The following is a 25,243-nucleotide window of genomic DNA, read 5'->3' as shown; positions in this document are numbered from 1 at the left end:
ATGATCCTTCAGAGACATTCTGGCTAAGAAGAGCTCAATGTTTGGCAAGAAGCCACACTATTTTGTACAAGGGATGCTGCAAACATCTGCTGGAACTCTTTGCCACAAGTACCTGGACAGCAAGGGGAAGCCAATCTCCAGTAAACCTGTGCAACAGTTGGCTGTAACGTCTTTGCAAAAATAAACAGTGCTTGGATTTATAATGAAGCCATCTGATGGCAGAAACATGCCATTGCTGGGGCCAGGAGGGTGGGAGCAGCAGGGAAGCTGAAACTGGAAAAACTGCAAGGAAGCCTGAAGCACCCAATCCTGCAAACATTAAATTATGGTCTTAAAACCATTTTTTTCAACTGATATCAAGTGATTTTAGATCAAGCCCTATTAGAATAGCATTATTGACTTCAGACATAGAAACACCCATAGCTTTCTTAGAGCAGAAGCGGTGCCCCAGTGTTATGTTTAACATAGAGCAGTATATCCAATAAGTCAGTACAGACCTAAGCTCTGATGAGTGTATTTTTTCTTACCTTAGTGATAACACACTTCACTGATTAATTCCTCAAAAGATACCGGTGTACTAATGTGACACTATAAGCCACTAGAAAGAGGCTCAAAATGTGGGATTCAGAGTCTAAACACACTAAATATGCAGTGTATTTTTTAATAGGGTCCAGCTGTGAAATTTGGATCTGTGTCTGGGTTTTGCTTAAAGGCACATACTCCCCCAAACGCTCAGGACTGTTCAGCTCTGAAGTTTTGGTTCAGGTCCCGCTACATACATTGCAGTACTAAATTTTCATATATATCTAGTCACAGTCTCCTCTGCAAAATCCCAACCACTATGTGGTGAAATAATCCTTCAGTTTCTCATGTGTTTCCAGTGCACAAAATATTTGCAACCCATGAATCTGGTTGCAAGTTTTTTCACATTACTTTAGGGCTAGCTATCTACATAATTCCACAATTTTCACACTACAGATCCATCCTCCACACCAACTTTCCACTGCTAAAGACTCTCTCTCAGATCTGTGCCAACTGTCTCTGGAGTGAGAAGGAGCTAAGAAGTGGGCCATACATACATAATCAGTAGTAGCCTTCATAACAATGTTGAGTCATACAGTTCTGTAACTCATCCATTGATGCAATAATTCTAGGTTTTCTGAGACTGCAAAACTCTTTTAATGCATTGAGAAACAGACTGCCAGGCTGTTAGAACAGCGATATTATATAACTCTGTAGTGTTTATTAAGTCCCTACTAAAGCAAAATTCACTCTGAAGTCAGAGTTTTGCCATGCAGTCTCAGGGAGTCTGCAAACAGCGACTGGGAATATAGTCCAGCTATGCTACCTTTGAAATATAATGAGCGATGACAGTTTAAATATCAACAGTGTGAACTATTTCATTGTTGCTCTTTTTAGCAGAAACAACCAACCCTCAAACACCCTTTAGTTCATTTGGCAGTACTAGGGCTTTGGGAAACAATAAAATTGGGGAAAAGAACAGCTCAAAAATTGCAATTTTGCATAGTGTGCAACTGCTACAAATTGGCCATCAGAACCCTGAAATTTCATGGGTTTTCATTCAGATATAGGAGTATTTAATTCAGCTTCAAAATGCTCATGTTAGTCCTGTAAAGAGCAATTTTTGCATCAAACCACAGGACATTACAAAACTTCATGTGTCAATGTGAAAAAAAAAACGCCCACAAAATTTTACAAACAGCAACTTTTTAAGATCACCAAAGAACTCAATAAATTGGTGAATACTTTTTGCACCTGGTAGCATGGTATTGATACACCTTCGCACCCCCACCCCCACCCCCGCAACATTTAGCAGGGGCCCTGACACATTAATAGATGATAGTTAATTAGCATATACTGACAGGCTACTAACGTGCTAATTGTGGCTGCACACCCAGATGCAGACGGCTCATAAGCCAGGGGAACATGGATGCAGCTGCCTGGCTGGCTCTGAGAGCATCTCTAGTGACCCTCCCACCTTCACCTGTGTCAGAGCAAACAGCTTCAGCACTGCCGCTTGTCCCTGGGCACCACAGACTCCTGGGTGTCCCATAAACATCTCCATCCGCCCCTAAAAAAAACCAAAACCCAAAACCTGCCTCCCTCTTTCCACCATAACAACATAGCACTAATCTCCACCTAACCTGTGTTGCTCCCTTAGCAGCAGGGTTTCTTCAGGAACTGTGATTCCATGTGCCCTCTTCTGCCAGCTGCACCAACATCATGGGGACGGGGGGGGCTGCTGTACACGGCAGTAGCCTATTATAGTACAATAAGTTCAGATTTATGTTATGTGGGTACTGCTACTGAGGTTTGCAGAAAGATCCTCTAGCTGAGCTTCCCGTGCCACCCACCCATATCCAGCCTTTTCCAAGCTTTCCACTGCCTCCAGAATAAAAAGCAGAGGGGCCGATCTGCCCTATACAGCAGAACCTCAGAGTTACAAACACCTTGGACATGGAGACTGTTTGTAACTGAAATCGTCGTAACTCTGAACAAAACAGCATAGTTGTTCTTTCAAAAGTTTACACCTGAATATGGACTTCATACAGGTTTGAAATTTTACTATGTGGAAGAAAAATGCTGCTTTCCCTTTATTTTTTTAATAGATTACATTTAACACAGTACTGTACTGTATTTGGTTTGGGGCGTGGGGTTTTTTGGCTCTGCTGCTGCCTGATTGTGAACTTGCTTTTCCAAATGAGGTGACTGATTGACTGGTCAGTTTGTAACTCTGGTATTCAGGACGCTGAGGGTCCACAGTATTATTATAACGCAGTTAAACACTAGCACTAGACAGCCTCCTTTTCTTCATCCAATTTTTTTTCCAACTAAAAAAGGATTGTTTGAGCTAAACAAAAAATTTTCAATACAGTTGACACTTTCCAGGATTTATTTTTTAAAATGAAAAACCAGAACCTGAAGATCAAAAATCTTTCAGTATAGAAAAAAAAGGGTTCAAGTTTTGTCTTTGTTTTTTTTTCTTTACAAAAAGTGAAAATTTTTTACTGAAACTTGCATTTTTTTTAAAGCAAAAGCAGTATTTGAAAATTAGAAAAACACAAATTAACTTTTTTCAAAGTCAATAAAACAAAATATTTTCAAAATGGCCCGGGAAAAAATAATTGGCTTTTTTTTAACCAATTCTGCTATGTACAGGTGTAAAAAGGCACCAGACGGTCGTGCTCTTTCATGGGTTTGTGGGTGGCACGGACATAAAGTACCCGTGCAAGTTATATAGCCCGTGTATGGGCCAGGCACAGTCGCCAAAGAGACATTAGCAGCAACAACTTGGAATTATACAATTTTTATATTTTGCTTAGTGAAAAAAATTACAAAATAAGTTAAGGGCATCAAATTTAACTATAAAAGCTGCTTTTGTTTAATTACGGAACAGAACATTTCAGCTCTGCATTCAAGTATAATTAGAGCTGAAAAGTGTAATGCTGGGTACACAACAGAGGGCAGTAACAGACTCAATGTATCTGGACAGGGAGGTGGATGTGTAACGTGCACAGAAAACTATATGAAAGAGGAGGAGGGAAGTGTTACTAATGTAGAGGTGTTGGGCTGTTTTTGTTCGTGTCGACTGTAAAGAGTCAACTGTCTCTGTGTTTTGTGTGCTGCGGCACAGACCTTAGAACATCTGACTCAAGTAAGTCCTGAAGCCTCTCTTGCAATTTGTTAGTCATTTTGAACAAACAGGTAACTTTTCATTCTTTATCATTGCTTTGGCTTTATCTTCCCCATTTCACTAACTGTGTTATAATGACTTTCACTGTCCTCAGTGATACCAGAAAATAGCTAGAGGGAAACTGATTGAAAGCAGACTTGAGCCTGCTCACGCTGGAAGTTTTCTGGATCCTGTACAATGACTAGGCAGCATTCAAACTAGCTGCTGTGCTTGTTCGGTTTTCACTCATTTGGTGGGTTGGTCTGGGGGTCAGTTCAGTTTTTTCTTTGTCTGCCTTTCATTTTGATCTGGGCTTATTTCTTTCTGCGCTCTAAGTGCAACTGGGGTAGGGCATCACACATCTCCTCTCCCTAGGGCCCACCCAATCTTATGGGGAATCAAGCACTACGTAAGTTTTGCATGCCCCCCCCCTGTTTTGTGTGCTGCGGCACAGACCTTAGAACATCTGACTCAAGTAAGTCCTGAAGCCTCTCTTGCAATTTGTTAGTCATTTTGAACAAACAGGTAACTTTTCATTCTTTATCATTGCTTTGGCTTTATCTTCCCCATTTCACTAACTGTGTTATAATGACTTTCACTGTCCTCAGTGATACCAGAAAATAGCTAGAGGGAAACTGATTGAAAGCAGACTTGAGCCTGCTCACGCTGGAAGTTTTCTGGATCCTGTACAATGACTAGGCAGCATTCAAACTAGCTGCTGTGCTTGTTCGGTTTTCACTCATTTGGTGGGTTGGTCTGGGGGTCAGTTCAGTTTTTTCTTTGTCTGCCTTTCATTTTGATCTGGGCTTATTTCTTTCTGCGCTCTAAGTGCAACTGGGGTAGGGCATCACACATCTCCTCTCCCTAGGGCCCACCCAATCTTATGGGGAATCAAGCACTACGTAAGTTTTGCATGCCCCCCCCCTTTTTGGGAACACTCCTGTAAAGGAGTTCTCTGGGACCAAAGACAGATTGGGCTTCTCTAGCCCTGTGGCTCCAATGGCTGCCTAAGGACTGTATTTGGAGTGGAGGATTTAAAACAGTCCTCCGCCAGGAGTGTCCTGGCCCCTGGAGATCCTAGGAGATCCATAGAAGTTGTGGGTAGAGTCACTGCCCATTTAGCAGGGGGAACTCTATTCCCTAGGAAAACTCTGCTTTGAGAGCCTCCATAGAGCTGTATTTCTTCAGGAGTGGGTGCAGAGTGACACGGGGGAGTCCAGCTCCACATACCATTGACTGACAGACCCACCAGAATCCTCTAAGTGCTTGTTATTTGGCAGATTGCTGTGCTGTTTCTGAGGCAGAGACTGAATTCGATGATTCGGGCAAGTCCTACTGCATGAAAGAGAAGGCAAAAAAGTCTATATTATCATTCCATGTAGATACAGAGCTTAGCAGCAAAGAACCCTGAGTGGACCCTCTCGGTTCCTCCACCAAATAAGCAAGGAACTTACTAATTAAGAAGAAGATGACTATGAGAGAGAGCCTGGGGAGAAGCAGCAAACAGACCTTCCACACAATCCTTCCTGGAGTGTTTGAGATTTAAGTTCATACGTTAGGAGAATGACTAGTTTTTAGATTGTAAACTCTAACTTCAACTTCATTTTAGGTCTCCAAAGCACCAGCACCACTAAATAAATTCATAAATCATCATGATTTTGCTCTATGTCATCTCTCTGACTTAAAATCTTCTTTTCCAGTAACTGTGCATCAGAACAAACCCAGAAATGAACTGCAACAACAGCAACAGCAGCATCCAAGTGCCCCAAACTTTTCATCTCATACAGCTGATAGTATACATCCCAGTTTTCCTTTTTGGAATCCTATTTAATGCTCTGGCTTTCTGGGTGTTTTGCTGTAAACTGCCTAAATGGACAGAAACCAGAGTGTACATGATCAACTTAATGATTGCCGACTGTTGTTTGCTCTTCACTTTGCCCTTCAAAGCATTTTCCCACAACCAGATGCAGCCCCGAGATAACAAGTGCTTGGCTTTAGAAGCCTCATATTTTATAAACCGGCATGTAAGCATCTATATTATCACCATCACAGCTGTTGATCGATACATTGCAATAATGTATCCCCTAAAATCAATGACTTTGAGGTCCCCCTTCAAGGCAGCTGTCACCAGTGGATTTCTGTGGCTACTAACGATAAGTTCTGTTTGCTTAGCTGTAGAATTGGAAGAGCAAAAAAACTCTGGGATTTGCTTTGAAAAGTCTTCCACAGAGCCGTCCAAAGTGACATTAGCCTTTACTATTTGGGGATTTTTTATACCATTAATCATCTTGAGCTTCTGTTCAATTCAAATCATTAAGAAGCTTGTGAGAAAGAAGAAAACAAATCCACATGAGGAAAAACAAATCCAGAAAGCGATCTACATTGTTTCTACAAACATGGCTGTGTTCATTATATGTTTCTTACCTGTTAACATTGGGCACATTGTTCGGTTTATACTGGATTCCACCAGCACCAGCTGCCCAGTAATATACAAAGGTAATGTATTCTTGCACGTGGCCTCAATCATAGCAAACACTAACTGCTGCTTAGACGCCATTTGTTATTACTTTGTAAGCCAGGAATTTCAGGAGGCATCGTCCATGTTACCAAAGACAAAATCTGTGAAGTCGATGTCTAATCACAGCCAAGTCTCATCTATCCATATGCCACTGGGTAATATAAAATTTAGGTAATATGTATGTGACCTAGCTCACTGCTTTACTTTCCCCAGGGAAGGCAACATGAAAAAGCAGGACAATTGGTCCTAACTATCAAATCTGCTCATATTAATCTTGAATGAATGGGTGAGAGTTTCTTGATGGGGATATTGAAGATTGGATTTTCAAGCCCTAAGAAGCCCAGGATACACAATTACTGCACATTCAGATTGGAATTTACATGCAAAAATAGCTAGTTAAATGCTTGTCTAATTGTGATCTGCATTCACAAATGTGATAATTGCACAACTGCACACATATTTTTGTACACGAACACAAGCATCCCAAGGTTGAAAGAGAAATCCCTGAAGCCATATGCTACAGAGATAGGGGGTGGCCACACAAGCCCTGGCCTGACCACTATTAAGCTCAAGGTCACAGTGCCACTCAGGTTTGAAACAGCCATCCCCTGGGTCTTGCTATTTGTGGTGGGCAGGAAATGCAGCCCATGCAACTGGGCCACATATGAGTGAGTGGCATTGAAACATGGCTCATGGGGTCCCAGCACCATTCAGATTTACCCCTTCCCCCCTCCATTAAATGGCACTCTACATCCCTTGACTGTATCTTTAGCAATGAAGCATATTGTGGGTTGTTGCTTTCATCATCTGGGGAAAATGAGAGTTGGATCTTCTTGTATGGAAGCCTGAGCTGACCTGAGTGGTTTGTTATTTACGTGATAAACTGCAAACAGACATGTGCTTAACTGGCTGAATCACTGCAGGCAGCAAAACAGCAGTGAGTTTTGCCATGATAGTAGGATAGAGAACTTTTTCCATCGGCATATAGGGCCCACCAAGTAGCACCAAGTCATAGTATTCAAAAAATTATGTAAATAACGATATATCATAGAGCACATAGGGCTCTATATGTCTGCATCTGACCTGGAAAGATGACCTGACCGGAGGAAACAAGATGCAGGTGTCTTATTTCCTTATGCCAAATGCATCAGGCTCACTTCAGATGATCAGAGATAATTTAACTGAGTTTAGGAGAAAGCATGCTCTAACGATCCCATCCTGCCCCCTCAGACTTTTACCATTGGCTTCACTGAGTGCAAGATCTGGGCCTAACTCATTGGGTAATGGAAGGGGAGTGAAAAAGAACCTTGGACTCCATGAACACCCTTTGAAAAGGCTGGAATCCTTTTAGCGGAGAAGAAATGGACAGTCACTGGGGATTTGCCTATGCAGGTGAATATCTTGTAGGGGCTACCTCATGGGAGACTGAGGGATTGTGAGTGTCCTGGTAATAATTCATAGAGCAAGCCTAAATAAGGACCAGTATTCTATGGTCTTTATTAAAGAGTATTTTGAAGCAGTTTTCCTGAATTGTACTTGCTTCTGTAACATGTGTATAGTCCTCTTGTTGCTATTGACTTAGACTGTTGTTGTGCTTGCCCCAAGAATAAACTTGCCTTTCAGTCTTTTGTTATTTGTACTTTGAAGGAACAGCAGTTTGAAGAGGGCATTAGCCTAAGGTGAATCCACTTGTTCTGTACCACTACTCTCTGACATCAAAGAATATTCATGAGAGCGAGTGTTGAACAAAAGAGGAGTTAGTTTAGAGGCAGCATAACCACTTCTTACACCCTTCAGAAAGATCCATCATGACCCTAGTCAATTGTCAATGTTGAGAAGTCAAGTCCTTGGAAATATTCACAAATGGCCAAAGTCTCCCATCGTTCTTCGCTGTGAGTAGTGCTTTTCTTCAAGAGCATCTTACCATCGCAATGGTACCATTGAAACTGATGCAACTGCTTGCAGAGTAAAGTACTTCTCAGCATGAGTAATGGTGGGAGAATATGTGCCAAAGTTACTATGATGAATACTGGTCATTGATTATAATATTTGGGGAATGTTAACAGATAATTTATACAATGACTAATTCTCTTCACTAGATGACTAGCTCGCTGAACACTATTCATTACAGGTTTGTTACCTGATTCTACATGGACCCCTCTCCCTGCAGCACCACATAGGACACTGCAGTATGACAGGAGAATGAGGGCCTGCTCCACCCCTGCAAAACAGAGACCAAGAAGGGACACAGAGTGAATGGAAACTTGGATTCATTCCAACATCTACACACCAGCCAGCAGAACTAGTCAGGTGTATGGAATGAGGGTGTTTCACCCCAAAAAGCATGAGAGTAGCTTATGTTCCAACCCCACAAGAAGGGGGCAAAGAGAGGAGAAATTGTAAATAAGTGGAGTGACTTGATCATATTGGTGCTGAGAAATTGCAGTGTACATGAGGCCCTGATCATGACCTAGAAGGTCTAGAGGTTAATAGCCTGACTCCTACCATTATCTGTAGCCCTGGGAAGGATTTTTTTCCCCTGAAACCATCTGGGCTCAGAGAGTGAGAGTTCTTATCTTGACTTCATTTTACATTCACAACATATCAAGCTAAATTCACCAATGGCATTTGGACAAAATCAAAAGACAGTCTTATCACCAAGACTCAACACTACATTGTGCTTAGCAGCATGAGCTTAGGAGAAAACTAGCTGACCTGAGAATTTGTTAATCAGATATTTTCACCTGTAGGTGGCCATTTCAAATGTGGCTGAGCTTCACAAAGAGAGAAAGTCGTGACAGTTATTGCAATGCCCTGTAATATCTGTGGGGACCATATTATATTCAGTTTATGTCTCACTCTGCGCTAAGGATTGGAACTCGAGCAGGGAGGGTTACCACAAACATCTCCAGGAACCAAAAACTGTGAGAGGTGATTACAGCAAGTCATGCAGGTTGTAACATCTCCAGAGAGGTACCAACATCTGGAGAAGCTCACCTATACTAGTTCAAACCGGCTTATCCACAGACCAGACCAAAAAAAGGTCTCTGGGATAAAAATCTGGGTTAACACTGACTCAGGCTTTCTTTTTGATCCAGCAAGTGACCAGGACCTCCTGTCTAACAGCCACACCCTCATAGAAGGATTGGAAAGGCTTTGGCCTACTAGAGCCTCATAAGACTGAGGGGTGACCTCTTAAATTTTTAGCATGTGCATAGGAACTTTTTTGTTTTTAGATGTTTTCTCTGTGGTGCTTTTATTTTAGGAACGAATCCAGTGTGTTTTGTGAAGGAAGGTTAGTGAGTGGTGTACACTGTTAGAGCCTCTGGAGAGAGGTTAACGACAAGGGTTGCATTGCAATCAGAGTGTTGGGGAGGTGTTAAGCTTAAAACACTAGTCTGGAAGGAGAGAGGTGGAGGTCTCCGCCCGAGAGAGGTAATGGCTGGGAGCCAGAAACCTTACGAGAGTGCCCTCAAGGAAAATCACAAGGGTTCAAAGGTGCAATTAATCCTGAAACTGTGACTGTTTCCATGTGGAAGCTACTTAGTACCCTGAGTAAAGTGAGCTGATAGCCTTTATCTGCTTCTGAAACAACTCTTATCCCACTCCCTGCGTTCACCACGCAAACAGTCTCTGGTAGTCTCACCAGAAAGACCAAGGATTTGAATGGGCAATGTACTGAACAACACTCTCATCAGAGGAGCTCCCTCCAAAGCAAGGTTCAGGCATATTATTAGTAGGAGGAAGAGGAAAATTTGCATTGTCACATCCTGCACTACATTCATCCTGTGAACTAACAGAGGAGCTCAGTACCCACAGCCACTAAGTGCCCTTTTTATAAAATACGTAATTACAAAAGTAAGTGGCTGGGATGCAAAATTCCCCAGTGACAACAGAGAACTGAAAAAGGTATCAGCAACATTAGGTTTCTCTAAGGATGCGCAGGCTGAAGTCACAGAACCTACCTACCACGTGGGGGTAGACCTGTAGAGTAACTGTTATTAGCTTTCTTAGGTGGGGGCTTCCTGTTTTTTTGTTGCAAGTACAGCTAAGCCTACGCTATGAGCTAGCAGTGTGATCGTTCTCTGCTCCAGTACCAAGACATGTGCTAGTTCTCATCAAGCTAGCACAAGTATAAATTGCAATGTAGCCATGACAGGATCATAGAATCTCAGGGCTGGAAGGGACCTCAGGAGGTTCATCTAGTCCAACCCCCTGCTCAAAGCAGGACCAATCCCCAATTTTTGCCCCAGATCCCTAAACGGCCCCCTCAAGGATTGAACTCACAACCCTGGGTTTAGCAGGCCAAAGCTCAAACCACTGAGCTATCCCTCCCCCCAAAGGGATGGGCAGCAGCAGCGGAGACACAGCTCAGCTGTGCCAAATACATATTGTACTCGGCCCAGTTGAGCCATGGCTCTGCTGCCGCTACCGTTGCTGCTGTGGCTACATTGCTATTTATACCCAGGTTAGCTTGAGGAAAGCCAGCATGCGTATGTGTATGTGAGCCCGGGAGGGGGTAATCACACCCCCTAGCTCTTAGGGCAGGCATAGCCTGTGAATGAGGTTTATGCAGGGCAGAAGGCTAGATGTAAGAGTTCAGTGGGATGTCAAACAGAAAATGTGTCGAAAAGCCTGCCCTGAAAACATTTTTGTAGCTGCTTAAGATAACTTGGAGATGTTTACACTGCAAAAGAGTATCAGTGAAAGATCAGGGTGGTGCTTATCTGCAGGTTGATATGAAAAGCTTCTGTGTCTTTATTAGGCTAATGGTAACATTTGCAAAAGTGCCCGAGTTGGAGCCTCAATATTTTTTTTTAAAGTGATTTAGGTATTTATACCCAGATCCACAGAGGTATTTAGTCTTCTAACTTCCATTGAGACTAAATAGCTTTGTTCATCTGAGCCTTAAGAGCTTAAATCTCATTTAAAGGAACCAGACAGTCAAAAGTTATGGCCACACCACAAAAATAAAGCCTCAATCTGCAGCAATGAGTCTAAAAGCCCAGCTCTGCTTTGGTGCTAAAAAGAGCACTGTAGACGTTTCCTCTCAGGCTGGGTCTTCAGCTCTGAAAGCCAGCAAGGGGCGTGGATCTCTGAGCTCAAGCAGAAATATCTAGAGTGATTTTTTTTTTTAGTGCCATAGCACAAGGCCTCATCTGTAGACCTGATCTCTGAGACTCACTGCCACGGGTTCAGTTTCTTCTCTGTAGACATCCCCAAAGCCCAACTCTCCTCTCACTCCAAAATAAATAAGAAGGAGCTGTACTGGTGTCAATGGAGGTATAAAAACAGAGGGAGGATAATCAGGCACAGCGATATGGGTTGGGGTAAGCTAGGGACTGGTGGCTTTTTGGCATAGTCAGAAACAATACCCAGAACGTAAATTAGTAAATTAATATTCAAAGTCCACCAATTTCCAGAAGCCTTTCAATGCTGTAACCTGAATCAACAATATTCACACAGTGAGTCTGCATGCATCATTCGCTCCTCTCACCTTTCATTGTTTTGACCAATTCCACATGTAGGGAACATTTTATACTGGGCTTGGTAAACCCAGTACAGTGACCTGCAGTCCAGCCTACCTTCTTCAAAACACCCAACTTCCTTTTGAGTGACATGTTCCCCAGCTGTCTACAATCTGCAATCCAATGAAGTAGCCTTCAAGTTTAGAAGACAAAAACAAGAGTTAAATATGCTGAAAATCTGAAAACTCCCCAATGGAGACCAATAAAAAGGGGCTCAGATAAAAAAAATAATCAATAGAGTAATGTAAAGCACTTGTAGGTAATTTTGTCTTCTCTTTGATTAAAATGGAGACCTGATTCCAAATGAAAAGGTAGCCCCACTGCAAAGAATCACCACCCTCACAAATGGCACTGATGAGAATCCATATAAATTGGCTCTGCAACTGACTCACTGCATGGTTTAAGCAAGTCACTTAAGCCAATTTTTTTCAAAATGTAGGTGCCTAAAGTTAAGTACACATATGTATATATAAGCACCTACTTATGTGGCTTGATTTTCAAATACTGAGCACACACAACTCCCATTGATTAAAATGAAATCAATAGGAGTTGCAGGTTCTCAGTTCAGTTTGAAAATTAGGGTGCTAACTAGGTGCCTGTAAATAGGTAGCATTCCAACCATGCTCCTACCACAATGTACACACTAAACAAAGGATCCAAACTTATCCCATTTCTGACCTTTGTTTGACTGTTAAACAACAAACAGACTCTTTTTCCTTACACCTAATTTTCACAGTCACAGAGAGAAACGCAAATCTCGGTTTTAGCTAACTGGAACCACCTGTTTGGTGCCAGGGCGAGTCAGCACAATATCTCTGCATCTCTGGTACCGGAACCTTATATCAGGATGAGTTAGAAGAACTCTGTATTTCTGTGCAGGGACCCACAATCTGACCCTATTAGAAACACAGATTTGACATATTTAGTCTTAGGATATCTTTCTCAGTATCGCATCTTAAAAAAAAACAAAACCAAAAAACCCTGTATTGACTTCCAACAAGTGTTAAGATAGCTTTTTCTCTCTTGATGATACCTATCTTCCAGCTTCTAGAAAGGCAGAAATGGGGGGAGAAAAGACCATGGGAGCACTGAGAAAACTGAAGGATTCCCTCCCCGAAAGACTCTGTGACAAGGAATTGAAATATAACATGACTGCGAACAGGTATGCGAACAGAGAGATCATAAGGTCGATGCTGTGGTTCTATGCAAGTGTAACTGAGGGCAGGATTTGGACCACAAGCCCTTTATCATTGATAAATTATGATGGTGCATAAGCCAGGAAGACCGCAGCTTGACTTTCAGAACCAAGGTTCAAGTCTACAGCAATTACAACTGGAAAAAGTAATCTTTATACCTGTGGACTGAGCAAATGTGATCCAGAAATCATTGTTTTTGCAGTGACTATCCTCAACAGACGTACATTTTAAGATACTCATGTTGTGATTACTCTACTCAAAACTGGAGCTGTGGGAGAGCACTGAAGACCAAGTTTTGCCTAATTAATGAACAGAATCTGTAACTAAACACTACATTATATTTAAGCACACCTCCTATTAAACTGCATTCAGCTAAAGACCTAAAAACGTCAGCCAGCATTCATCTGCAGGACTCCAGCGGACACATCATTTGCCACATTTCTCTCATGACTTTCAAAAAAAGACATCTCTTAAATATAGTCAAAGTTGTTTAAACTGAGCATCAATTAAATTTACAGCTGAAAAAAATGCCTATATTTTATGATCTGCATAAATTGGTGGATTTACACAGCTATCCATCATGCTGGAGCAAAACTACAGGTTATTTTTTCTTCTTGTCATAAAGGTCCTCAGATGCCAGTGAGAAAGGGATATAATTAGGTTATTCAGTCCATGGCAGAGAGACAATGACTGATGACTAGAGGTGCCAACTAGGAAGACGTAATAAAATGGAAGACAAGAGAATTGGTTAAAATCAGGCAAAAAACCCAAAAACATTTGTTTAGTGTCTAACCCTCGGAGGGTAAGATTCTTTGATACTTAAGAAAAATGTCTCAATAACGCTGATGCATGGCAATTGTATTTTTGATGGCCTTTCCTATATGATACAAGATTATCCCAAATTCTTTTAAGTAACCTCAGGTCTGTTAATCTCATTTATTATTTGCTTGCCTCAAGGCTGATCTCTTTCAGGCTCTGGGCATTGGCCACTGAAGGAATGTCTACAATGCAATTAAATACCTGCAGCTGGTCATTGTCAGCTGACTTAGGCTCACGGGGCTCAGGCTATGGGGCCGTTTAACTGTGGTCTAGACGTTCAAGCTCGGGTGGGAACCCAAGCTCTGGGATCCTTCCCCCTTCCAGGTGCCTATATCACAATTAAAATGCCCTATAGACTGAGCTTCGTGAGCCCAAGTCAGCTGATACAGACCAGCCATGGGTGTTTAACTGCAGTATAGACATACCCTTAGGGCCTGATCTAAAGCCCAGAGAAGTCAATGGAAGCACCACTGCTGACTTTAATGGGCATTGAATCAGACACTTACACCAGACTCCCCTGTCACACATATCTTTGCCAGTCCCATTGATTTCAGTAGGGTTACATGGGAATAACTAAGTACTGAATTTTAGTCATTGCATTAACAGAACTGCATGGAGTCACTGGGAAAAGAGTTTGGGCACTTTCCCCTTTAGTTAGAGATTGAAATTTTTATATCTCAGTTGACTTCTCAAAAGGTGCACTGTAAAGTTGGGGTTTTTTTTGGAACAGCAGCTCAGATCACTAATAAAATATTACAGCTGAATTTTATAACATCTGAAAGTAGCTTCCTCTTTTACTTACCTGATGGAGCTGAATCCAGGACTCTCCGTATCTTGAATGAGCTAACGGCATTCCCAATATATGCAAAGCACCATCTTTTTCTGTGCTGTTTTCGGTTCTTGCAGCATCAGCAATATTTGCAGAAGGGTCAAAGAATCAGGAACAACTCAGGGCTTGACAGATAAAATGAGGAAAGGGTTTAAATGTTTCATTTTTAAATGAAAATATGTTAGTGCATTTTTAACTTATTTATAATTTATACAAGGTCATGGACTATGACCTTCCCCCTCCCACACAATCTTTTGGTCTAATTTGGACAGATACAATACTGATATTTAAAGCTCAGGTTCCCACACTTTGGTTCATGGACTATTGGTGGCCCCCAGAGCTAATTCTGCCATAACAGTGAAGTGTCAGCTTGCCTTCAAGCAATAACACTTCCTTCTAGTTATAGTTCAGTTCTGGATTCTGGGTCTGATCCAAAGTCCATTGACTTCAATAAGCCTTGGATAAGACTCTGTCCTAGAATGTCAACGTTTTTCTGACCATTTGGAGTGATAAATACCCAAGCATTTCTCTGCACCCAGCATGACTGTGTCAAGTCTTCCTGTCAGCCTTAGGCTTGGTCTACACTAGAAAAATAGATTGACTTAACTATGTCACTTTGCGGTGTGAAAAATCCTCACTCCCCAAGCGGTGTAGTTAAGCCAACCTGTTTCCTGCTGCTTCCCTGGACCCAAGCGGTGTAGTTAAGCCAACCTGTTTCCTGCTGCTTCCCTGGACCCACTTGAGGAGAACAGGCAGTCAACTGAAGTAGTAGGAGCCAGCTAGGCCCTTAAGACGCTGATATCTTCCCTCACTCAGGCCCTGCTACCAGCCTGCTCATTTGTCCCCTTCAATTGAGTGTTGAGACCCAAAATAGCTGGCAAAGAACAGCAGTCATGAGTGAAAGAAGAAAACGCCCCTCTGGGGTAGCATTCGGAAAAAGAAAGCAAGCAAAGGAAGCTTTTCTATCTAAGCAGGACGGAGCTCTCCTGAGATACATGGACACAAATGTTCACGGTGAGCCTTCCGGCCCCAATGAGGATGTGAGTGGTGAGGAGATGCATGACCTTCCAGTTAGTCAGAGTGCAGGTGACCTGGCAGCTACTGCCGCATCCATATCGCCATCTCAAATGGCTGTAGCCATGCACATTCCTGAAGAAAAGTGTAGCTCAGAGAAGAGTGTGGTGGAGGCGCAAGAAACAGCTGCTGCTGAGTTTAGTTCCTTAGGTCGAGATGATCCAGGACTGTGGACCCACTTGAGCAGTAGCCTGAGGGACTTCCTTGTACTGCATGGGCCACAGCAAGTGAAAAACTTCATGTTCCTCAAAGACAATGAAAATAGAAGTTTCCATCCAACACATTACTGGCACGAAATCCCCAATGGTGACAAAGTGGAGAGGCCATGACTTATGTACTCAAAAACCCAGAATGCTGCTTCCTGTTTTTGTTGCAAACTCTTCCAGTCTAATGTTCCAGCCACAATGGGTTCTACAGGAACAAAGGACTGGAAAAATCTGGCTAGAAATCTGGCATGCCATGAGAAGGCAGCAAATCACCAGAGAGCATTCCATAGGTGGAAAGAACTTAAGGTGAGACTAAGGTTCAAGGCCACCATAGATGATCAGCATCAAGAGAAGATTGCATCAGAGTCTCTTTATTGGCAAAATGTTCTGAAAAGGCTCATTGCCATTGTGAGAATGCTTACTACCCAAAACCTAGCACTGCGTGGCCCTTCAGATCAGCAGTATGTGCCAAGCACTGGAAACGTCCTTAAAATTGTGGAGCTGATGGCTGAGTTTGATGCTGTACTCCAGGAGCATCTAAGAAAAGTCACCACCCAAGAAATGTACACACACTGCTACCTTGGAAAAACAATTCAAAATGAGATCATACAGTTACTTGCAACAAAAGTCAAACAGAAGATTGTGGCAGATCTGAAGTCAGCAAGATATTACTCTGTTATTCTGGACTGCACACCTGACATTAGCCATACTGAACAAATGACTTTAATGGTGCATTTTGTAACAACAACAGAACCTAGTGAAAATGTCCCTGCAATGGTGACTGTCAGAGCATTTTCTAGAATGTATTGACATTGATGATACTACAGGAGCTGGTATGACAAATGTGCTTTTTAAAAAGCTGGAAGATACGGGAATTGCGATAGCTGACACGAGAGGTCAGGGCTACGATAATGGTGCCAACATGAGAGGAAAGAACAGAGGAGTGCAGACACGAATCCAAGAGTTAAATCCTCAAGCTTTTATTTGTCCCAGGCAGTTCTCGTTCATTGAACTTGGTGGTCAGTGATGCAGCAACAGCTTCTAGTGAGGCTGCTGAATTTTTTAATGTAATTCAAAGCATCTATATATTTTTCTCTGCATCAACTCATCGATGGCAAATTTTGAAGCAACATCTGGGAACATCCTCTCTGACACTGAAACCACTGAGTGCCACACGATGGGAAAGTCAAGTGGAAGCGATAAAGCCTATCAAACACCAAATTGGGAAGATAGATGATGCCATAGTTGCCATTATGGAGGATAATGCTATGACAGGAACTGTTCATGGGAGAACAGTGGCAGAGGGAAATGGAATCACCAGAAACATACATAACTTCACATTGCTGTGTGGCTTAATGCTCTGGCATGACATACTGTTTGAAATAAATGTTGTAAGCAAGAGACTCCCAAGGTGTTGACCTTGATATATCTGGAGCAATGGAACAACTGGACAAAGCAAAGCCATACCTACAGTCTTACCGGTCATCTAACCTCTTGCCAACGATGAGTGGCCACTACAGACTGCAGTCTGCTCCAGTGAGCGGGAGCTAGATGATGACTGGCAGTAGCCACTGAAGCAAGGTGGGTTTAGAGGGTTGGGGGTTCCCCTGTGAGGGGAGACCCAGAGAGAGTGGGGCTACTGCTGGGGCAGAACCCCGAGGTAAAGGGGCACCGGGGTCGGGGAGGGACACGGGGCCAGTGGCAGGTGAGCCACCAGGCTGCAGAGGGTGCTCTGGGCTGGAATCGAGCCAATTCCCAAGATGACCAGCAGGAAGTGCCGTGTCGGTGAGTCTTGAACTTGCTAGACGCTCATGTTGGAAGGACAGAAAATACACAAGAGAGAGGAACCAAACTGCAAAGTGATCCAGAAGATTAGAACAGTGCAAGCCACAGGAAGTGAGAGATGTTTTTATTGATAAACTGGAGAGGAAATAGTCAGCTTCGATATAAAATGATAGTGGGGGAGGGAACCTTATCACACAGCATCATCCACTGGATTAAAGGGATCTTATTTCCATTTTGTCTCCTCATTACCCTAATATTTTCATATGAACAAGTATTTTCATTTGCCTTTGGGAAGCAGGCAGGGGATATGAGATAAGGGAAAGAGAAGATCTCTATCTTTAGAAGTGGTTTACTCAATAGAGCTTGACAACCATTGCGTTGGAGGGAAACGATCTTCAAGTCACATTCCTATCTGCAGTTTTTAACCTATTATTGTTACCAGAACCAGCCAAGATGGCTGCATCTGGAGTGGCTAGAAATCAAAGGTATTTCTATTTGTTCCGTTTATTTACTTCATGCACTTGACAGCATTCTGTGTAGAGTCAATGCAATTTTATTTCTACTTATTTTTGTGCCACTTCCTTCTTTCTCTCATACCACTTCTTACTTGTTGTTCCCCTTTGAAAATTTCCATGGGGGCGGATGGAGATGCTATTTATAGAACCATTTGCCAAATTAAACACACTGCTGCTTGTCCAACAGAGAAAATATTTTTGAGCTCTTGCTAAACCAACAGCAGTCCCCGCCTCTTGCAAGTTCTTTTTTTTTTTTTTTTTTTTGCAAGAGCACTAGAAAAAGGAATGGTTCTTTTGCTTTCAGAGGGGATTTTCCAAACTGAGTGCTATGGCATACTAGTAATGCTGATGAGGTGAAGAATTTGTTGAAACAACGCATCAGTGACGCTAGCTAGTTTAACAGCTGTAGTAAGACTACTTGGGGAAACACTTTCTGGTCACTAGCATTCTGCACTAATATGAAGAGTGTGGCTGAGTGACCCGCGGGCTTGGGAACAAAAGAATTATCATTCTTTGTTATGTGTTATGTGTGAAAATGTGTTAACATTTTCGTATTAGTTACTGATGTTTGCTTAACGGAAGGCCAAAATCAGTGAGGTGCTGAGCACCCTTAAACCCCAATGCAAGCCTATTGACTTCAGGGTTGACTTGTCTCTTTCTCAGTTCTTCATTTTACTGATGACCCTAAACTTCCTGGAAGGACAGAATAACAGCTGTTGCAAACTTGCTCTTCTGGAGATACTAGAGACCTTTTAAGTAACAGTATGCTCTTACGTTTTGCTGGCTCGCCTGCAACCGCCCTAGCAATAAGCTTCCGCTGATAAGGCTCACTACATTTACGCTATGGGTAACTTTGGTTCCTACTCCAGAGTTCCCACTATCATTACATTCCTTTTATGTAACATGCACACGCACATGCGTGAGTGCACACACACACTCTACATATAATTTAACTAAAATTTTAACTTTTTTACTTAACAGTATTAACTTAATTTAGTATCCATAACTCTAATCTGAATACTTAAAGGTCTTGAATAATTAGTCTCCGTATCAACCAGTATAAGGTTGCATGTGGTAGCATTGGTTCCTTTTGATTTTTCTTTCTGAAGATTTGACGTGTTGCAAGACTATACCATGTCCTCAATTTGACTAAACATGCCTGGCCAATACACAGCACCTTGAGATCTACATAGCTCTTCTTCCAGAAGACCATTATGAATAACAGCCAAGATCTCTTTTGTGAGACTTTCCAGGAGTATGTCACTTTTACAGACAAGTCCATCTTGTACATGTAGTTCCTCTCTATATCCCTCTGGTACTTCAGGACTCATCTGGCCATCCTTTCAAAATAGTTTGTCTTGAGGTTTGCAGGCCAACATCATTTGCATTAGCTGCCTGACATTCCTGCAGTTTCTGTTCTGAAATAGGCAAATAAGCAATAAATCTCATGATGGCTACTTCAGTTTCCTCTGAATTTAATCCTTCACCATGCAACATGTATGCTCCGGATAAACCATCAGCTATAGCTAATTCTTTCCCCGGTCTGTCTCAGACTTCCAGTTGATATTTCTGGAGCATTATCAACCACCTTTGAATTCTCAGTGGAGTACTGGACAAAGGTTTTCTGAAAATGGCCTCAAAAGCCTTGCAGTCTGTTTCCACGGCTATTTTTTCCCCATAGATAAACAGATGAAAATTGAGTACAGCCAAATTACTATTGCAAACATTTCTTTCTCTACTTGGGCATAGCTCTGTTGTGTAGCTGTCAGAGCTTTAGAGAAATAAGCATCAGGAGCCCCGTTCTGCAGCAGTACAGTCCCTAAGCCGTAGCACTTGCATCCACAGACACAGTAACTGGTTCTTTGACTTTAAAGTACTTCAGCACAGGTGCTCTTGTAAGCAATTATTTCAAGTGTTCAGATGCTTTGTCATCGCAGAGAACTTAACATCTTTTCCCAACAGTTGGCTTAAAGGAGTTGTTATTGTTGACAAGTGTGGTTACTTTCCCAAGGTAAGTAATAATTCCAAGAAAACTTTGCAATCCAGCTTTGCAGGTCAGTGTGGCCATTTCAGTTATTGCAGCAATGTTTAACTTGTCAAGTTTTTAGAACTTCCTCTGTCAAGCGGTGCCCCAAATGTTTTCTCTGTCACAGCCTATTTGCATTTGCTCTTGTGCAGTTCCAGGTTCCTTTCACTGTAGAACTCTTGAGCTTCTCATCTGGTATTTCCCCATACCAGTATATCATCTATATAATATTCAACACCCTCCAGACCTTTAATTGTCTGTTAGGATCACTCATTGGTACGCTTCAGGAGCTGAACAGATGACAAAAGGAATTCTGGTGAACCTGTACCTGCCATTGCCAAATGGTGTGTCGAATATACAGAGTCTAGAACTTTACATTCATCTGTATTTGCTAAAAATCCACTACTGGCATCTAAAACAGCTTAGACTGCTTCAACTAACTTGCTGGTGATTTCCTCTACTGTACATAATTGAAATCGTTCCTTTCTTATGGCTTTATTTATATTTCTTGGATCCAAGCATATTCTTTATTTCCTCTTGACCTGGTTTGTCTACAACTACTATAGAATTGACCCATTTTGTAGGTTCTTCCACTTTTGGTATTACTTGAAGCTATTCCACGTGGAGCAATTCTTTTTCTACTTTATCCCTTAATGTCTCTGGAACTTTGAGTGTATGAATTACAGATGAAATTTATGAGTTCATCTTTATGCTACACATCCTAAACCTTCAAATACATCTGTGTATTCTTTAAATATATCCCAGTCACCTTCTGATTCTTCCTTTAGCATATTGACTTTTTGCACTAAATTTACAGACTGTGACAAGTTTAAGCCCGGCATGGCTTGTGACTGCATGCCTGGGTGCTTACTAATGAATGGCATGCTTACGTTGCAGTATGTGTGCATGTTTTTCCGGTTTATCCAGCCCTTTTCATTGTTTTCAAGTCATTTCATCTGCATGATATGTCCACAACATGTTCAAGAGTTATATTAGTCTCCCTCAACAACCTAGCTCGCACTCAGATTGCTGCAATGCCATACACAATGAGTGATTCACACAGTTCTCCAAATTCACAAGATTGTGCTGCCAGTTTTAAATCAGTCACACGTTGGTCTCCATCTATATGGTTTGCAGTGAAATATTTGCGGCTGTCATATGACACGTGCCTTTGCAGAGCACAGTCTGCCTCACACTTATTCTTTAACACCTGTATTTTTCCTTTACCTGCTACATCAAATTGAAAAGTGTTTCATTCCTCTCTTGCTCCTTCACTAGGGTTCCTAACTTTCTAACCTCACAAAACTGACCACCCCTGCCCCGCCCCTTCCCTGAGGCCCCACCCTTCCCCGCCCCTTCTCCAAGGCCCCACCCATACTCACTCCATCCCCACTCCCTCTGTCATTCCCCACCCTCACTCACTTTCACTGGGTTGGAGCAGGGGGTTGGGGTGTGGGAGGGAGGTGAGGGCTCTGGTTGGGGGTGCGGGCTCTGGGGTGGAACTGGGGAGAAGGGGTTCGGGAGAGGGCTAGAGCAGGGGGTTGGGGTGGGGAGGGTGAGGACTCCAGCTGGGGGTGTAGGCTCTGGGGTGGGGCCGGGGATGAGGGTGCGGGAGGGGGTGTGGGCTCTGGGGTGGGGCTGGGGATGAGGGGATTGGGGTGTAGGAGGGGACTCCGGGCTGGGGCAGGGGGATGGCATGCCAGGGGAGGGTGAGGGCTCCGGCTGAAGGTATGGGCTCTGGGGTGGGTTGGGGATGAGGGGTTTGGGGTGTGGGAGGGGGCTGGGGCAGGGGGTTGGGGTGTTGGGGCTCCAGACAGTAAGTTGGGTGTGGAAGGGGACTCGGGGCTGGGGCACAGGGTTTGGGGTGTGGGGTTCCAGCAGCGCTTACCATGGCTCCCAGGAAGTGGCTGCCAGGTCCCTGCAGCCCCTAGACGCACTGGTGGCCAGGTAGGCTCCGCGCGCTGCCCTTGAACCCACAGGCACTGCTCCCACAGCTCCCATTGGTCGCTGAACAGCTCAAGTCCTTGCTTCCACTTTCTCCAGTTTTTCTGCTGCATTTCCTTCAGACACAAACTTTCCTGGAGGTTTTAGTTGGTCCTTTGTTTTTTCAGGTCTGTTCTACCCTTTTCTTTCATCATGTGAGAACAAATCGAAAAGTAAAAACTGTTGCCAGGTACTGAAGACTCTATGTAACAGTAAACACTTTACTTAACATGTTGTTGAGAACTGTACATACACATATTGCTGGCTTGCCTGGCAGGTTCCAAGTGCTTTAGCAATGTGCTTCTGCTTATAGGTCTCACTATACAATAATTGCCCCCATACAACATTATGAGTAACTTTGGTTCCTACTCCAGAGTTCCTATCATCATTACACAGAGAGCAAATCCAGGAACCAGAAGAAAGCTGACAGTATAGCAGTAGCTCTCTTTTATCGTATGTATGTACCTCTAATCTGAGTCCAAGAGCAATTTAGGAAAAAGTCACTTCTTTGTCCACTAACAAAGAACAAACTGATTTCTATTGTCCTTAATGAAAACAGAAAGTGGCAGGAAGAGAGATTTTAATTAAAAAATGTGTCCCTAATGAAAAAACCCAAACTGGATTAGTTTGCAATTCAGAGGTCAAATGAATCACTGCTTTATCTTCAGGAAGGATGATCTTGTAGTTTTGGCACTTAAGTGGGACTCAGGAAAAAAATGGGTTCAGTTCCTGCTTTTTCCACAGATGTGTCCTAAGTCTGTTCACTTTCTCCTTCTGAGCCTCAGTTCTCCACCTGTAAAATGGTGGGATAATACTATTTCCTTATCGACTTACATTATAAGCTCTTGAGGGCAGCGACTGTCTCTTACTATGTGCCTGATTTGCTTGTACAGTATCACGCAATAGAGTCCCTGTTATGGGTGGGACTTCCACATGCTACTGTAATACAAACAATAATAAACTGCAATCTATTTCAGGTACTTCCTGGCCCCCCTCACCAGATTATCCGAGCACCTCACACTCTTTCGTGTATGTATCCTCACAACGCCCTGTGAGCTAGGGCAGTGCTATTATCCCCGTTGTACAGATGAGGAACCGAGGCACCGAGACCCAGATCCCCAAAGATATTTAAGCTCTTAACTACCATTGAAGTCAATAGGAGATAGATGCCTACATACCTTTGACGTTCTGAGCCTAAACAACTTGCCCTCAGCCACATAGAAAATCTGTGGTGGCGCAAGGAACGGAAGCCAATGTCTCGTGTTCCAGTCTAGCACCCCAACTACTTGACCTTCTTGTGAGAACTTGGCCTACAAGTTTACATTAGTTACGACCTCAGCTGTAAGGAGGGAGTGTGCATTCATATTATGTCACAACAACAAATGTTGATGGGAGAAGGTGCAAAAGTGAAACAGAAAAACTAAGTTAAGTCTTAAACAAAAGGCCTCCTGATATAACCTCAGACTGTGTTAAGAGCATGCTTGGTAAATAAGAAAACTGGAAATCAATTAAACAAAATTGGTACACCGCAAACTAGGCCTATCTAATGGACAAAATACGGAGAATGCGGGGTGGAGGGGACTGGCTAATGGAGTGAGCTTCACCATCATGACTGCGAGTCCACCATCTGTTGAGACTATAGGCCTGCTTTGCTCTAATCCTGAGAGATGTCCTGATCAGAAAGAGGGACCCAGAGGCCATCACCACCTACACTCGCTTCAGCTAAATCCCAAATACCACCTGGGATGTGAGACTTTGTCTCCCCTTGCATTCATTTCCTTCCCTGTCTTATTTCTTCTTTCTCCTCTTTCCATTTGTCTAATAAGAGTCTGGTTTAGCCAGCCAAGACTGTATATTCTGCTGTACACCTGTGACCAGACGGGCAGCTAGAAGCAATGCTCTAAAAAGTTCAATGCTGGTACAAGTTTGCCAGGCCTCAGAGTCACAGATGCAGTGGCTGTTTTTTCTCCAGCAGTAAGGATGCAAGTGAAAGTCAAACCAGAGTCAGAGGCTGCATTTTCATCTTTGTTTTTCTTTTATCTCCCCTTGTGTGTCTGTCTTGCGTTGTCTTCTTGGGAAACAGGATCAGACTTTAACAACAGGAACAGTGACAGCTCCAGCTCATCTTAATTAACTCTCCCCCCCCTCCAAAAATAGACAGTTATTACTATCTAAGAGACTGTCACAAAAGGGGAGCTTTCCTTCTAAAATCTGGACCCAGCTAATGGGAAAGGAAACAAGGGATGTTGCTAAAATAAAAAGCTTAATACTTTACCATTTCAAATGCTTTCACTGTTTTTCCTACATCTTTAATAGAAGGTTAAAAGGATTTGTAATGGTGTGTTTGCCATGGTACTACACAGGCTGAGGTCTGTTTATACCAAAACACAAACCTTGTTTGGCACAGTTTAATGTTGGACAGTGATGGGGTTATGATAACACCTTTGACTCCCTTCCACCTAAATTATTGAAACCTCTCCTTGATTTCTGTAACATCTTTGTATAGTGTTACAGGAACTTTGCTGTTAGTCCTCCTCCTCGAGCTGCCCCAACTATCCAAAAGTCATTCCATGCAAGTGCTCAAGTGACATAGCAAAAATCAGCCCATGGACATGGTTTAAATATTTTTCAATTGTATTTTGTGATCTCCTTCCTTTGCAGCAACTATAATCTGCTTTCACACACCAGCCAACCACAAGATGCCGTCATTAAGAAAACTAAAACACAGGATGGTTTGTTTCCCCAGAAAGAGGAACTGTTACATGTGGGAGAATACTGTCTGCACACCCCTTCCTTCTCCTACAAAGATGAGTGAGTTCATGGAGAATCTCTTCCCTTGGAAAATCATTCATCTGGTTTAGCTGGATTGTTGATTTCTAGGTGTGACACTAAGCACCCCAGTATTCACAATCTGTACACTATTGTAATAATCTTTGTACAAAATATGCCTTGTGAGATATCATTTGAAAATGAATAACTCACTGATGATTAATAATCTTGCACCATGTATGTATGAGGTGGGTATTAAGAATTATAGACATGTACTGGAATTATACCTGGTTTGATCATA

General features: G+C 42.7%; 1 protein-coding gene across 1 annotated transcript; it reads left to right on the top strand.

Moving 5' to 3' along the window:
- Window positions 1–3,560: 3,560 nt before the first annotated feature.
- LOC144270456 (G-protein coupled receptor 35-like) lies at window positions 3,561–25,034 on the top strand. Its single transcript, XM_077826932.1, has 3 exons — window positions 3,561–3,676; window positions 5,395–6,190; window positions 24,835–25,034. Exons 2-3 carry the CDS (start codon window positions 5,422–5,424, stop codon window positions 25,032–25,034), a joined length of 969 nt encoding a protein of 322 aa, XP_077683058.1. The 5' UTR covers window positions 3,561–3,676; window positions 5,395–5,421.
- Window positions 25,035–25,243: the final 209 nt, after the last annotated feature.

Source organism: Eretmochelys imbricata, chromosome 9 (assembly GCF_965152235.1).
Source record: "Eretmochelys imbricata isolate rEreImb1 chromosome 9, rEreImb1.hap1, whole genome shotgun sequence".
NCBI classification, from domain to species: Eukaryota; Metazoa; Chordata; order Testudines; family Cheloniidae; genus Eretmochelys; species Eretmochelys imbricata.
The sequence above is the reverse complement of the archived record's forward strand: the minus strand, read 5'-3'. Positions and strand labels throughout refer to the sequence as shown.